This window comes from Moschus berezovskii, chromosome 24 (genome assembly GCF_049115385.1).
Source record: "Moschus berezovskii isolate FMDL1 chromosome 24, NW_MosBer_1.0, whole genome shotgun sequence".
Taxonomy (NCBI): Eukaryota; Metazoa; Chordata; class Mammalia; order Artiodactyla; family Moschidae; genus Moschus; species Moschus berezovskii.
This window is the reverse complement of record NC_142483.1, coordinates 4,989,742-5,004,429: the sequence shown is the minus strand read 5'-3', so window position 1 is coordinate 5,004,429 and position 14,688 is coordinate 4,989,742. Positions and strand designations below refer to the sequence as shown.

At 50.2% G+C, this 14,688-nt stretch overlaps 1 protein-coding gene across 2 annotated transcripts in view; it reads right to left on the bottom strand.

Annotated features, from left to right (window-relative positions):
• Positions 1–13,904, bottom strand: part of VGLL4 (vestigial like family member 4) — a 154,884-nt gene extending 140,980 nt beyond the window's left edge. The window contains exons 1-2 of one of the 2 annotated variants that reach the window (XM_055413592.2): positions 13,584–13,904; positions 187–263 (exon numbers count right to left, since the gene is read on the bottom strand). In XM_055413592.2, coding sequence (XP_055269567.1) covers positions 187–250 — 64 coding nt within the window. In that variant the 5' untranslated portion in view covers positions 251–263; positions 13,584–13,904. Of the gene's footprint in view, positions 1–186; positions 264–12,557; positions 12,849–13,583 lie in introns of those variants that run through there. The other variant, XM_055413593.2, reaches the window with a different exon arrangement.
• Between the last annotated feature and the right edge of the window lie 784 nt (positions 13,905–14,688).

Here is a 14,688-nt window from a genome sequence, read left to right as displayed (position 1 = left end):
CTGACATGTTTTGGCTTTTGAAAACAAAAAATAAGGACGCCAAGCTGTTACCGCTGAAGAAAGCAAGCCAGGTTCACAGCGCACAGCCCCGAAACCACGTGGAGGAACACCTTGTGTTAGATGCTGCAGGAGTCGGGGCGGGGGGGGGGGTAGGTGCAGAGCACTCAGAACGGATTCCTGACTTACGTTTTTCGTCATCAGCGTGTACCAGCGATGCTGCCCTTGACAAGACGTCCAATGGGGTTTCCATTCCTGGTTGGAGCCTAGAAGGGAAAAGAAGAATTTAAAAGGAATTCGAAAGACTCTTCTAGAATTCTGGCAGTTACCCATGAGACAGTGACTCCTCCACTAAATGCAGATCCCAGTGCTGAAGATGAAACTCTTTCCGGCCCGGGATGAAAGCCAACGGACGCGGTTCGGGAACAGACAGAGAAAGGGGTTAAATTCCATTCTGTCCACTAAGCCAAACCGTGCCAATTTCAGGAAGCAGCTCAAGTCAGGACTAAAAGAAGGGATGTTGTGAATATTCACGCCCATGTTATTTGTGCTTATAAATGTTTATGTGTATGCATAACAGCATGCCTGTCCAGACGTACCCAGTAAAATCACTTCTCAGAACAAAGGCTACTCTATGAGCATAGCATGACACCAGCAACACTTTTGTTGTGGTGGCGGTTGTTGGTTTGTTAGTTTTAACAAAAATTACTACAACTGAATCGCTCTGTTCTTTTGCCTCCTGAGCTAAGAGATTCTACAAAGCTGTAGAGCTTAAAACATGCAATGGATTCATGAAAATTTTGTGAATTCCACTGGTGAGTTTTAAGTCCAATAGGGATCTTTATTCTAAAATGTCATTATTTTGTAGCGATCACTGCCACCTATCATGTTTTTTAATAGAACTTGGATTTTCATTTTAAATTCTGTTTTCTTAAATTACAGCACACCTATAAAAGCAAACACTGAAGAAGAGCTGAAGGTGGTGGAAAACCTAGAAAAATTCCTGTTTGAGATTATTTAAAAATACACACACACACATGCATGCACTCGCAGTTATTAGGAAAATAGATCCTGTCAGTTCAACTGAGAAAAAATACCTTCTTAAGTGCAGCCTTTAGATACACTCAGCATTTATTCAGGATTCTTCAGCCTTTACTGACTACCTACTGTGTATGCAGTCATGTACGGATGTAAGAGCTGGACCATAAAGAAGGCTGAGTGCCAAAGAATTGATGCTTTTGGACTGTGGTGTTGGAGAAGACTCTTGAGAGTCCCTCGGACAGCAAGGAGATCAAACCAGTTGATCCTAAAGGAAATCAGTCCTGAATGTTCATTGAAAAGACTGAAGCTGCAGCTCCAATACTTCGGCCACCTGATGCAAAGAACCAACTCATTTGAAAAGACCCCGAAGCTGGGAAAGACTGAAGGCAAAAGAAGCGCGCAGCCGAGGATGAGATGGTCAGATAGCATCAGTGACCCAACGGATATGAATTTGAGCAAACTGTGGGAGAGGGTGAAGGACCGGGAAGCCTGACACGCTGCAGTCCACGGGGTCACAAAGAGCCAGACACAACTTAAACACTGAACAACTGTGCATGTGCTAGTACTAGACAAAGCAGAGCAGCTTTGTTTTACAGTATTCATACGCCAGGCCTCAAAAAAGAACATAAGCTCTTGATCCTGCAATGTGACTTCATTCAATAAACATTATTGACTACGTACCAAGGCAGGAAAAATAAACAGAGCCCAGCAGTTGGCTTCAAAGAGCTTTCAATTTACACAGTAGACATGCCAACAAGAAATCTAGTTTAAGGCAGTGTTTTTCCCCAAGTGTTTCACTGGATGTTCATATTTTGTGATAAAAAAAATTTTCTATGATAAATAAGTTTGGGAAACACCAGAATAAGCCACATCAAACAATTTCTTTTCCTTCTTGGGCTTTTAATGGCTTGCTGTGCCTTCTGCAGCGGGCGGAGGTGGTAGAGAGGGCAGTCCTATATACTTGAAATCTCTCAAATTTCACTGGCCCTTCTTTTAACCTGAATATCTCTTAGGGGATACTTAGGGAAGTCAAGGATTAGGGAGAAATGTGCTAAGTGCCAAAACAGTGCTATTTAAAAAAAAAAAATCCTGTAGAAATACCAACGAATTTTGAAAGACCTTGTGGAGAAAACAGAAGGTGAGCTGGGCCTCTGAAGAATGAATGCACAAGTGCAGGAGGGAAGGACAGAAGCGGATGCACTCGAGGACCAGAGCCCAAATCAGCAAGATGAGCAGTGTGGGGCCAGGAAGTGAGCAACGAGGATGGAAATCTGGACTGACGCCACGTCACCGGAGGACAGAGGGCTTTCCAGGGATTGGGGCTGGCTTGTGTGTGAATGAAGGACACACTGAAACCTCTGAGCCGAGCAATGAGTTGGCCATCAATGTGTTGTTCCAGGAAAGTCATCCTGGTAGCAGCCTATAGTCACAATCTGCAGAACAGGAAGCTGAAGGCAGGGGTTCATGATCTGATGTGATGGGCAGAGCGCAATGAATGGGGCTTGCCTGGTGGCTCGGATGGTAAAGACTCTGCCTACATTTCAGGAAACTCAGGTTCAATTCCTGGGTTGGGAAGATCCCCTGGAGGAGAAAATGGCAACCTACTCCAGTCTCAACATGAAAGAGGAGAGTCCAAGAAGGCTCTGGGCGGCAGGGAGGACACGTAAACAGTCAATTTCTTCTTTTTCAGAGACAAGGAGGGAGCAAGTAAACTCAGAGGCACTTGAGAGAAAAACGAATGACACGCACAGTCGTCATCTTTCTTATACGATGGAAAAGATCACCTCCAGAGTTAAGACTCAGCTTGCTCAAAGGTGGAGAAAATGAAGGTTTGGGACAGGCTGACAGGAAAAGGCTTGCTGGACGCACGAAAACCCAGTTACTCTGCTCACCCAAGCCAGTTTCCTATTCAGGAAAGATGTGAGCTGCAAGTCTTTTATTTTGATTAAGTACATGCTGATAAGCAGTCTACTCTGTAGGTTGGTATTTAGGCTCACAATTCCTAAATTAATCGCTTCATTAAGCTGAAGGACAACTCTTTCAAAATTCTAAACACCCAAAGATACATGTTAACATATGCCTCTTACGCAAAGTATTTGCCCAGAAGCAAAATATCGAAGCATAAAGATACCAAAGGACACATAGAAGTAGGTCCAGAATTTGAGCATGTGGAAGATCAGATACTTAAGCTTATTCTTCCCACTTGATTTAGGTTCAAAGTAGGTAGACAAGAGATTAGGTGCTTTAAAGTTCTCCTACGAAGCACCTGCCATCTGCTGCAATCTTATTAATGCCACCAACCAACTTTTATTACACAACTATTGAGTTCAACAGAGTATTTGGGACAGGTCACAGAGGAACAGAAGATTTCACACCTGCTTTTAAGACATTACAGCCTCGTTCGTGAAGCTGAAGTACACGGAATAGGATAAGAAAAGGCAAAGTATAACACTAAAATGTGTAGTGTGGGATAAAAGAGAGATCAGTGTCAGCTGAACTGTTTACCCCGTGAGCATGTTTGTGTGTGTGTGTGTGTGTTTTAAAAAGCCACTTCAAAGGCTTCCTTCCCATCCCTCTCCCTTGGGCGGTCTCTCCTCGCAGACCTCTCCCAGCCACCTGGGTCACACGGCCTGAATATTTCCTGAGTGTGAGTGAGTACCCTGATCCTTACGTGTACAGTCCTGCTGGACCCACAGCCTGAGGGAGGGCACGGCGGAGGAATGAGAATCAGGGAGGGGGACGAACCAGGCCGGTCGGGACTGGGAGTCTTGTCAGGGAGCAGCAGCACAGTTCGGGCGGAGGCCCAGGGGGGAGCCCACGGCTGGCCGGACCGGTTTCCACTCGCCCGAGCAGGCAACCAGCCGGCAGGGGCGGCAGTGGTGAGCCCCTGCGCGGGCTGGGGGAGTGGTGTCAGGGATGCTGCGGTTCAGCAGGTGAGGGGGGGATGGTGTGACCGAAAGAGCTGCAGTCAGGAGTCACTGGCAGGCCGGGGGCAGGCTTGTGTGGGAGCCAGGTGAGATAAGGACGACAGGGGACGCGGGGGCAGATGAGGACCAAGGGCCGGGCACCACGCAGGCACCGAAGACCTCGGCAAATAAAGGCGGAAGAGAGCAGTCAGACCAAACAGTGTCCACAGCCCAGGACACCCAGGGAAACGTGCGAGTAACGTGTGGGGGGAGAACTATGGCTGCCGTATTTGACAGAGGGCCACACCCCACCGGAAATGAGCATGATGGCACTGTGGTGACTGGAGAGCAGACTCTCTGGGGTCGGCGGGCCACTCACCCTATGAGTCGCTCTGGGCTCGGCCACTTCCTATCCGTGTGGCCTGGGAAGTCGCTCCACATCTGTGTCCTCACCTATGAAACGGGGATGCTGATATTTCCGGCCTCACAGAGTGTTAGGAGAAGTGAAAGGGCTTTTCCTGTATTAAAATAACTATCTGTCAAAACATACATGAACAGGAGATTTCCTTGATGGTCCAGGGGTTAAGAATCTGCCGTGCGGTGCAGGCGACACCGGTTTGATCCCTGGTCGGGCAACCAAGTCCGCACGCCTTCATTCCTGAACCCAAGTGCCAAGACTAGAGAGTCCACATGCCTCAGTGAGAGATCCCTCACGATGCACCTGAGACCCAATGAAGTCAAGGTTTTTAAAAGACTGTGTGTGTATTAAAAATATATATATGAACATAATAAACTGCACATAACGGTAAACGCACCAGAAAAAGGGCTCTGGCCACTACTTGAGAGAGAGAAGATTTCTCTGGGATGAGAGACCCATAGGATGTGAGCGATTAGGCTTGTGACAGGGAGGCGGGGGACAGGCCAAGCTGACCCTGTGGACTCAGGGGGCTGTGGTGACCACGGCCAAGGAGATGGGGGCAATGCGGGACGTTGGCACGGGCCAGGTCACTCGTCCTCTGCGGGGCGTGATGAAGCTGAGATCTTATTCCTAGGGAAAAGTCCTTGAATGGTCTGAAAGGTTTTAAATGGTGGAGAGACGAGTCTGGTTTATTTTATATCCTTTATGAACCCATAAATCATCTACGAGCTTTTGCAAAAGATTACACAGCATCCGCAAAATTAATCCAAGTACCCACCAGTGAAGTGTTCCCATTTCCATGGGTTTTACAGCATCACGATCACCAAAAACAATCATTTGAAATGCTGACACCGGAACACAGTGATAACCCCGTTAAAGGGAGAGGAGCGTCCTTCTATATAAAGACATGAAGTCCATCTACAAGGGACCTGCCGCCCTGAAGCCCATTTCTGGTCCATTCCATTCACCTTTTTTGCGGTTGCTGCCACTTATGAACATACCTCATCATGAGGAGAAGGCTTTTTTTTTCCCCAGGCAATGGGATTTTCTCTGCCAGCCCATATTCCTTTTCTGAGACTTCCTTATCCCCAACAATACATTCTTTAAGCCTACTGAGAAGAATTAAGAAAAGGTATCAATGAGGGACTTCCCACGTGGCGCAGTGGTAAAGAATCTGCCTGCCGATGCAGGAGATGTGGGCTTGATCCCTGGGTCGGGAAGACCCCCTGGAGAAGCAAACGGCAATCCACTCCGGTATGCTTGTCTGGAGAATCCCATGGACAGAGCAGCCCGGTGGGCAGTCCTCGGGGTCACAAAGAGTCGGACACGACTGAGGACTGAGCAGACAGACACAGGTGTCAGTGAGAAAGCTACTAAAACTTAGGGTGTTCAGTGCTGAGGACGCGCTCACTTCTGAATGTGAACACCTTAGTCTGGGTTTCCACCAAGGAAGCTGTTTTTTTTTTAGACCAACAAGAGGACATGAACCCCACGGTGGGAATAGAATTATGAGGTGTATTAGTTGTTTTGGTTTTTTTTCAGGCAAGGGAACAGAAGTTCAAGATATGTCGTGGAAGTCTTCCAAGGAGATTTCCAAAGTGAAAAAAATCCAGCACCAGGCTTGGCCCACTGCACGGCTCCTCCAGTGACACGGAGGATACAGGATACAACTACACGTAATATAGGAAAGAGTGTGAGTCTCAGCTTCCCTGATGGCTCGGTCAGTAAAGCATCTGCCTGCAACGCATGAGACCCGAGTTCGAGCCCAAGGTTGGGAAGATGCCCTGGAGAAGGAAATGGCAACCCACTCCAGTATTCCTGCATGGGAAATCCCGTGGACAGAGGAGCCTGGGGGATCCATGGGGTCATAAGAGTCAGACACAACTTGGCGACCAAACCACCACAAGTCTCGGCTAAAGGTGGAAACTGGTGAAGGTGGGCAGAGGCTCAGTCAAAGCCCCTGATGTTCCGGCCTCGCTGTCAGTCGGCCAAACACCTGACACAGGAAGACAGCACTCTCCCGGGATCCTGATGGCACGTCTAGCTCCCAGATGCACTCTTCAGTATCCCAAATCCCTGCTGGCCTTGTCCCCTCGTCACTCCATCAGGACCACTCCCTGAGCTCATCGAGCTCGGCCTCAGCTAATAACCACAACGGTAGGACCAGCCTACAGTATGAAGTATCTCACCACGGCAGCCGCTGTGCAGCCCCTGGGGCCCTCCAGAAACCAGAGGCTTTCACTGGGTGTCTCCTGTCTGCTAAACACTGTGTAGAGACTACAGAAAAGCAGCGTGAACCCGCCGCCCCAGCAGCAACCTACACTGAAGGTGGGTCACTCTGGTCGATGTGACCAGCCGTGCATGTCAGCGAGGCTGACTGAAATGACATTTCAGACCGAATCGCCACCAGATTCTTGTGACCACACGCAGGCAGAGCTTCAGGCACGTCAAGTAGATGTGAATTCACCGCCTGGCCCTTTCTCCACCACAGTGTGTCCAACTGGGGCCCCAGTAACTCCTGCCAACACATACGTTGTTTCTGTTAACATTCAATTCGCAGACCTGTGCCTTTCTGTTCTTGCTAAAAACCTCTCTCATTCGTGTCCCGCTTCTTCCTTCGTGCGCTTCACCATCTGTTAAACCAGTGGAACAGGGACGTCAGCGTCCGGAAACCTAAGTCTGAGCCCTGCGATTCATGCGTTTACTTACTCAGCCTACGAGGTTCCATACTTCGAATGCCTAACACTGACTGCGGGGTCATTTAACCCCTCTGGATCCACCTTTGCTCAACTAAAGAAAACTTAACAAGGCTGCCTACTTCATAAGGTCACAAGCTTGGCACCTGGGTGAAATGATACAACGTAATTGGAAATGCCCACTGAAGGGAATTAAATGATAACAATGTAACTGAAGATGCCCAGTGAAGGGAATTAGATGACACAACCTCACAACTGAAGATGCCCAGTGAAGGGAATTAGATGACACAACCTCACAACTGAAGATGCCCAGTGAAGGCAAGTGAGCACTATCGTGGCACTGCGACAGATGACACCTCACAGCAGTGCAGCTATGCTTTTCATGACACACTCACACACATCACCTCACTGATTCTCACCGTGAGCTGGCCAAACAGGATTATTACAGCTTTCTACAGGTGAAAAACCAAGGTGCTGAGAATGTACACTGACTTCCTAAAGAAGCTAACTCTAAAATCCAAGTCTCCTGACTCACCAACCGATGCTTTTGCTACTAATTCTTCAGCTAATTTTCATCAAGACCTTTTGGAGAGAAAGCAGTGTTTTAGCTTAAGTTATCTGACAAAACACACAATCAAAACCAAAAATAAACACCTTCCAGCAGGCCTTCTAGTCCTGTGCTCTTTCCCCCATACCTTGAGATGTATATAAGGGAACCATCTGATAATTTCTGGAGAAAGCAAAGGAAGGCAAGCCCTCCCCTCCTGGGAACACGAAAACCAGGATGTATTTCACTTCCTCTGAATAGAGAGAAGCAGAGTCCCATGAACAGTAACCAAGGCAGGTAAGAAGATTCTCGCACCAAGTCGGCTGGGCAGAGTGAGGCAGATGACCCTGGCAGCAATGCCAAAGGATTCTTGGGACTCCAGATGCACAGGAATTAACATAAGCCCTGAGGACTTCAAACTCCAAGAACAGGTTCAGTATCAGGAAGGTCGGTTTCCACTTAGTCATGCTCAACACAACCTGCTATTAAACTCCAGGGGATAACTCTGAAGGTTCAGTAAATGATATCTGAAAATTTTTCACCTTGCTGTTTGCAGTTCTTACAACCTTAAATTGTATGCCACACTCCAAACAGAAAGCCAGTCTTTATTCATAATACCCTTTCAACGGTCATACTTCCAAAGACAGTATAAATAGATGGAGCCTTCGCTTGTTCAGCTTCTCTTATCAGGATGTGTCCTGGGCCTGAGTTACAGACCTGTCTTCCTGAAATGTGTGGCTCAGAGGTTAAAGCGTCTGCCTGCAATGCAGGAGACCTGGGTTCGATCCCTGGGTCAGGAAGATCCCCTGGAGAAGGAAATGGCAACCCACTCCAGTACTCTTGCCTGGAGAATCCCAAGGACAGAAGAGCTTGGTGGGCTACGGTCCACGGGGTCGCAAAGAGTCGGACACGACTGAGCGACTTCACTTTCACTTTCACAATGTGAGAAGGACTTGCCTCACTTCCCCTTGTATCCAATTCCTTACTTCTACACAGAATGATTTCTGAAAATTCATTTGACGGTCGAATGTCTGAAATAGAAACAATACTTCTACGAGTTCTATGCTTATTTCCAGGGAATTAAAAACATATTTGTTTAAGGCCCCTAGTAAGGCTTCTTTCAGGGAATTGTCAACTGCCAGCATAAGCCCCAGGATGAGAAACAGCTCTGTTGGTGCTGCTCCCCTTGTTCTAGAAAACTAAGTTAGTACAGGTGTGTATACCTCCTGTAAGGCTTTAACATGCCCCCCACCCCTTGAAAGCTCAACAGGGCAGGTCCATAGGCTGGGCGGCCTCCGATCTCTTTCTCCCCATGTGGGACATCTCAGGTATCAGGAACCAGGATCAGGTGCATGCCATCTACTCAGTTCTGTCTCTGATCATCCATACCTCCCATCACATCAACACAGTCAGCTGGGCTGAATCACAGGTACCACTCTGGATGGAAATCTTTGCATGAGCACTCAACTCAACCATCTTAGCTCTTCTGATACTAAGGTGGTCCGAGGCTTGAGTCTATGGGCACCCTCAATAACGCCCCTCCCCCGCCAGGGGGGTGATATTTCATCATCTTGATGATTCTGGTGACAGAAACTGCCCAATAGTAACTAAACTCCTTAGCTACTATAATCCAGTTTGGCATCTGTGTCAGCTGTGCAAACACATGGACAGCATGAAAGCGACCATGTGCCTGTTGAGGGCCACCTATAGACTTAGAGCTGCAGGACCAAACTCAGGTTATCGCAGATTTCACACCCTTTGGGTGAAGCTGCTCAATGCCAGTGCTCCACAAAATACCCACTGGAAGATGCCTATATGGGGGGTCCACACTGACACCACCGTGTCCAAGGAGGGAAAATGAAATTTCAAATCTGGACTTTTTGAGTAAACTACCAAATACCAAGATTTTCAACATGCTTGTCAAATAAAACCAGGGATTATCTTTTCTTTTCTCATATTTAGGCTACTGTGAACCTATTTTCGACACCTCGGCCTTCCACAGCACCTCATAGGCATTTTCAGTTTACTCTGGACATGCTTGTTCTTGTCATTTGCTTTCCTCGGATACTGAGAATCTCCTATTCAGAAGTACTAACAGGTCCTCTTAGGGATCTGTTGCCCCCAGGAATGAGTGACGTGACCTACATTACAGCCCAAGTTGGCAAACTTCCCACGATACCCAGGTCAAGCTCCCCACTGCGCCAAAATTTCTACTCCCCGCCTATCAGCAGCCTGGAAAAGTCTTCTGACCCATGACACGTTGCATCACTAGGAAGGCCTTTCCTTATCTGCATCATTAAATATGGTCAGTTCTCATCATTTGCCATTGATATGTTCTATAAAGCCTGTGAGAACTCTTAAGTTAGTGAATGCTGAACCCCTGTGACTAGGATGAAACTGCCTCAAGTACTGATTTGGATCTGCAAACCAATTTTACTGAGGAGACAAATACAGAAATCCACAAATAATGAGGATCAACTGTATCCAGTTGTCAGGCCTCAGACACCTGCAAACACTGATTTTTCTGTTTTCAGCACCACCTGCAAACACGCCTTCCTTCCTACCATGCCAGTTTATATTATCAAAATTTGGCAGTCTGATTTCTAAGTTGTTGGGTTTTTATCTGTTTTAATGTGGACAGATCCTAACTGGCTAGAGACTGATCAGTCGTATCCCCTTTTCTCTTAAGTTCCCACACATAGACTTGACTAACTTCAGAGAGGCTCCCTAAAAGCATCACAAACGTGCCTCAGTCAACATACCTGGCAGAAACTTAACCACCCCCCACCCAAAAAAAAAACCACAAAACAAAACTCTCTCACCAGGTTCTCATAGCTGCAACAGCATGTCTAACACAAGCAAGGACCAGACAACTTGGTATGTTAACGCTGCCACACAGTGTCATGATTTTAATTAGCATTTTCCCAGTGTATTTGACTTTTACCTCCTAAACTTATGGCGACTCATTTTTAAGTCATACTCAAGGCTGGAAAGCAGCTTTTATTATGAGTATTTTACTTAGGATTTAATTAAGGCAAACTGAAAGCACAGCAAAATTATGGAGGAGAGACACCTGGAACAAACACAAAGTAAAATCTTCCTTAGGATTTGTTTTGGCAACCACCAGAGGAAGACGACAAGGCTGGCTCCCTAAGGAGTGAAAAGGAATTTCCCACTATGGAACTCTTACCAAACAGACCATTAGAAAGGGAAAGTGTTCATTCCAAAGTTACCGTTTTGTAAGAAGGGTTAAAATCTTTACAAGGTAGAATGGCAGTTCTAAATCAGCAGGGAGAAGTTGCAATAACAGTGTTTATGAAGCTCTTTGAAGTCTTCAGAGACTTTTATAAATAGCATAACACAAAATATTTTTCAAAGCACACTATTCCCTGTAATTCCTGAAACTCTGATATATCAGAACAGATTTTATCACACTCTCACAGAGGAAGAGGAAGCACAAACTGTTAACTAGCAGGAAATTTTTCTGGTCACAAAACTGAGTAGGTGACAAGGATAAGACTTGAACTCAAGTCTCCAGAAGCACGCCTGGGGAGGAGTTTTTACTACAACATTCACAGTTTTGGAATGCAGTTCATGGTTATTTATAGCACAATTATCTTCTTAATTGTATTGTGTTTTGGTCAACATAAAAATTAGTTTGCATTCTCTTCCAAATGGAAAGCAAAGGCTGGCTACCCAGAAGTGTGAGAAAACAGTGGCGGGGAAAATCAGACTGGGATTAAACCTCTGCCAGAGTCAAAGAACAAATTGAGGGGTTTACATCATTTCTACTAGGAGGGAGATGACTTTTCAGCCAGATGCAACAGGAAACACAAAACACTGCACACACACTCAACTGTCCTGAGTACGGACAACAAACTTCTAAGTACTTCCTAACCCATTATTTAAATGAGAACACTGAGATTGAGAGACGATAGATAATTCGTTCCAAGAACACGTCCCCCGCCCCAGCAGAGCCTTGAGACGCTGACCCCTCAGCTCTCTTTAAACGACCCACGCTACTCCCCGCAGGCCCATGCGCAGACTTCATCAGCTGCAAGCAGGAAACAATGAACATTACAAGTCTGTGGACTCTGACGCTAGAGAAAGAGTTAAAGTTTTTGGTATGCTAAAGTGGAACGCAAATCTGACCTTCCAATACTAATAGAAGTAACACTTGTTGCCTTTGTCTTCGAATGTTCAGAGGAAACAGATGCAAGCCTTCGTTTTCATCAAAGTAGACTTGAGTTTGAAAAAAGTCAAACTACAGGAGACAGTACCTTTCGAATACAGGGAGCAACCAGCTGCTGTTAGAAACTAGAAGACCCGCCTCCGCCCCCGCCCCCCGGGCTCCTGGTTCTTATTAACCGCAGAGAAGGAAATAAAACTAGCAAACACACAGCACCAACGATCAAAGTGAAACCGATTTTTAAAAAATCACCTGGTTTAAACAGACGAACACTTGCCATTAGGGCCCGTAAAGACTAATAGCCCCAGCAAGTACTGTCATCCTAACCTACGATATTTAAAGGTCTCCGTGTGATGAATACAAGGAGACTTTACGCAAAACAAAAAAGGAAAAGACCTCTGCTTTGCGGCGAGGCCTGCATTCGCTGCAGGAAGAGCGTGCCGGCTTGTTTTGGGGAGGGTGCAGGAAGTATACAGAGGAAGAGCCGGTCCCGGCTGCCCAGCTCTGCGATCCCGCCCCACAGCCGTCCTTAGCCGCCGGCCACGATCAAGGGGCTGCAGGGCGCTGGCCGCCGCCTCGCCGCCGACTCCCAAGACACCTTCCACGCCAGACGCTACAGCTCTACCTCCGGGAGCCTCGAGGTGCCCCGCAAGAACAAGCCGCCTCGCCCTTCCAGGAGGACGCCCCCGTCCCGCTCCGAGACAGTCCACCCCTGAGTTCCCCGCAGGCCAGCCCTCACCCGGCCCGGTTCTCCCGCACTCACCGCCGGGCGGCTCCCTGCGCGCCCACCTCGGGCCGGCCGGGCCCCGCTGGGGACCGAGGCAGGGTCGCGACCGCGGGGCGCACAGGGCCGGGCGCACTCCGGGGGTGCGCCCACGCGCAGGCGCCTTCGCGCCCGCGCTCCGCACCGACCCCCGCCGCTCCGCACACCCACACGCACACGCGGGCGGCGCGCGCCCAGAGCCGGCTCGGCGGCGGACGCGAGCGCGGGAGCGCGAGGAATCCCTGGAATGAGGCACCGCCCGCCCTCGCCCGGGCTCTGCCGGGCTCCACTGGGCCCGCCAAGGCCACGCCCCCGGGCCCGCCCCCAGCGCCCGGCAGGTGGGGCGCCGGCCCAGGTGAGCCGGCCCGGAGGCGGGGCGGGGCCTGGCGCGCCCTGGAGAGGCTCCCTTGCCCTCCCCCCGCCGCCGCGCGCCCGGAGGCAGCTTGCGCCTCCGCGGCGGGTGTCCACGCGCTCGGGCGGCCCACGTCCGCCGCGGGCCGGGGCGGCGCTCGACCCCGGGGAGCGCGCGGAGCCGGCGCGCCGCGCGCTCTGGGTACCAGCCTGACACACACCGGACTCCAAAGGCCCAGCGAGCGGGAACGCAGAAGACCCTCCCGTGCGCGCCCAGGGGCCCGCCACCCCCCAGACACACACAGTAGGGTCTCCACCTGGTGGACACCGCAGTCGTGACCACGACGACCACGGTCCTGGCCGACTCCGTACCCGCCGCCCCTTAACTTCCCAGCGGCACGACCGCCACGCAGCCGGCCGAGTGCCCGCGGACTCGAGCCGGACCTGAGGCACCTCCGCCGCCCTCAGTTCCAGACCCGCGCGCGTCCCCGCCTCTCGCGCCGACCCGCTCGCCGCGCCGCGCGCAAGGGCGCCCGGGGGTCGGCGTCCACGCCGGCTCAGCCACCGGGGCGCCGCGCTCCACCGGCCGCCGACCTGGGGCGCTGCCTCGCCGGCTCGTTACCCGCACACACGCACCCAGCGGCTCAGCCCGGACGGGCGGGCCGCCGCGCGTACCTGAAGGGACAGGCCGCCCTTGCTCGGGGAGGCGTGTGCTCAGGTGCTCCGGCGATCAGAACGGCCGCTGCAGTCCAGTGCTCTCAGACGCCGCTCGGCTCCCTCCCATTACAGCATGTTACACCGCACACTCCACACACACACTCACACGCACCCCGGGCGCACGGCAGCGTCTTTCCTCCCCCTCCCTCGCCCGGAGGAGGAAGTCCTAGAAAATGAAAACAGTGTGAAAGGGAGGGAGCCGAGGAGGAAGGCAGAGAGATCCGAGGCCGAGCCCCCTCCGGCCGCTCACGCCCCAGTGTTTGCTGTGTTTGGCAAACTCCCCGGAGTCCTCCACCGGGTCGGCTCCGAAACGTGCCGGGGCGGGGGCGGGGAGGAGGAGGAGGTGAAACGTTTCCAATTGGTGCAGGTTCTGATTACAGCAGCAGCGCAGACATGTGACCGCGAAAAGAAAAGCCCTGTCTTTAATTTTTTCCTGTCATTCTCCGGAGATTTCGGGGTGGGGGGTAGGAGGGGTGGAGGCCTGAGCCTCTCCAGGGTCCCCCCCCACCCCGCAACCCGGGCTGTCCTTGACCCATTGTTTTCGCAGACTGCCACAATGAAGAAAACATTTGCTTAACGTATCCAGCCGCTAACTTCATAAAATAAATAGTCAGGGACTGGACTTCCTCTGGTTTGCTTTAAATGGCTTCGTGGTGCCCGTGCCTTCTGGCTGTTCTCAAACCTCAGTCATTATGGGGAGCTCCTACTATAGAGCTTGCCCTGGGAAGAGGGCTCCGCTGAGCGGGAATGACAACAAAAACAAATACCAGCTCACATTAGCACTGGAGGGAAATGCTTTGCAGGTTTCAGACTGCTTTTCCATCTGTTACCTCATCCAATTATATCAGGCCCCAGCCTAAGATCTCTTTTGATCTCTTTTGATCTTAGGCAGGACAGGTATTAATAGCTCCATGTTACAGTGAGATAGACCTGGTGCTTATGCGCTCCGCATGGGACTCTTTACAATCCTTTGGACTATAGCCCACCCAGCTCCTCTGTCCATGGAATTTTTCAGGCAAGAAAACTGGAGTGGGTTGCCATTTCCTTCTCCAGGGGATCTTCC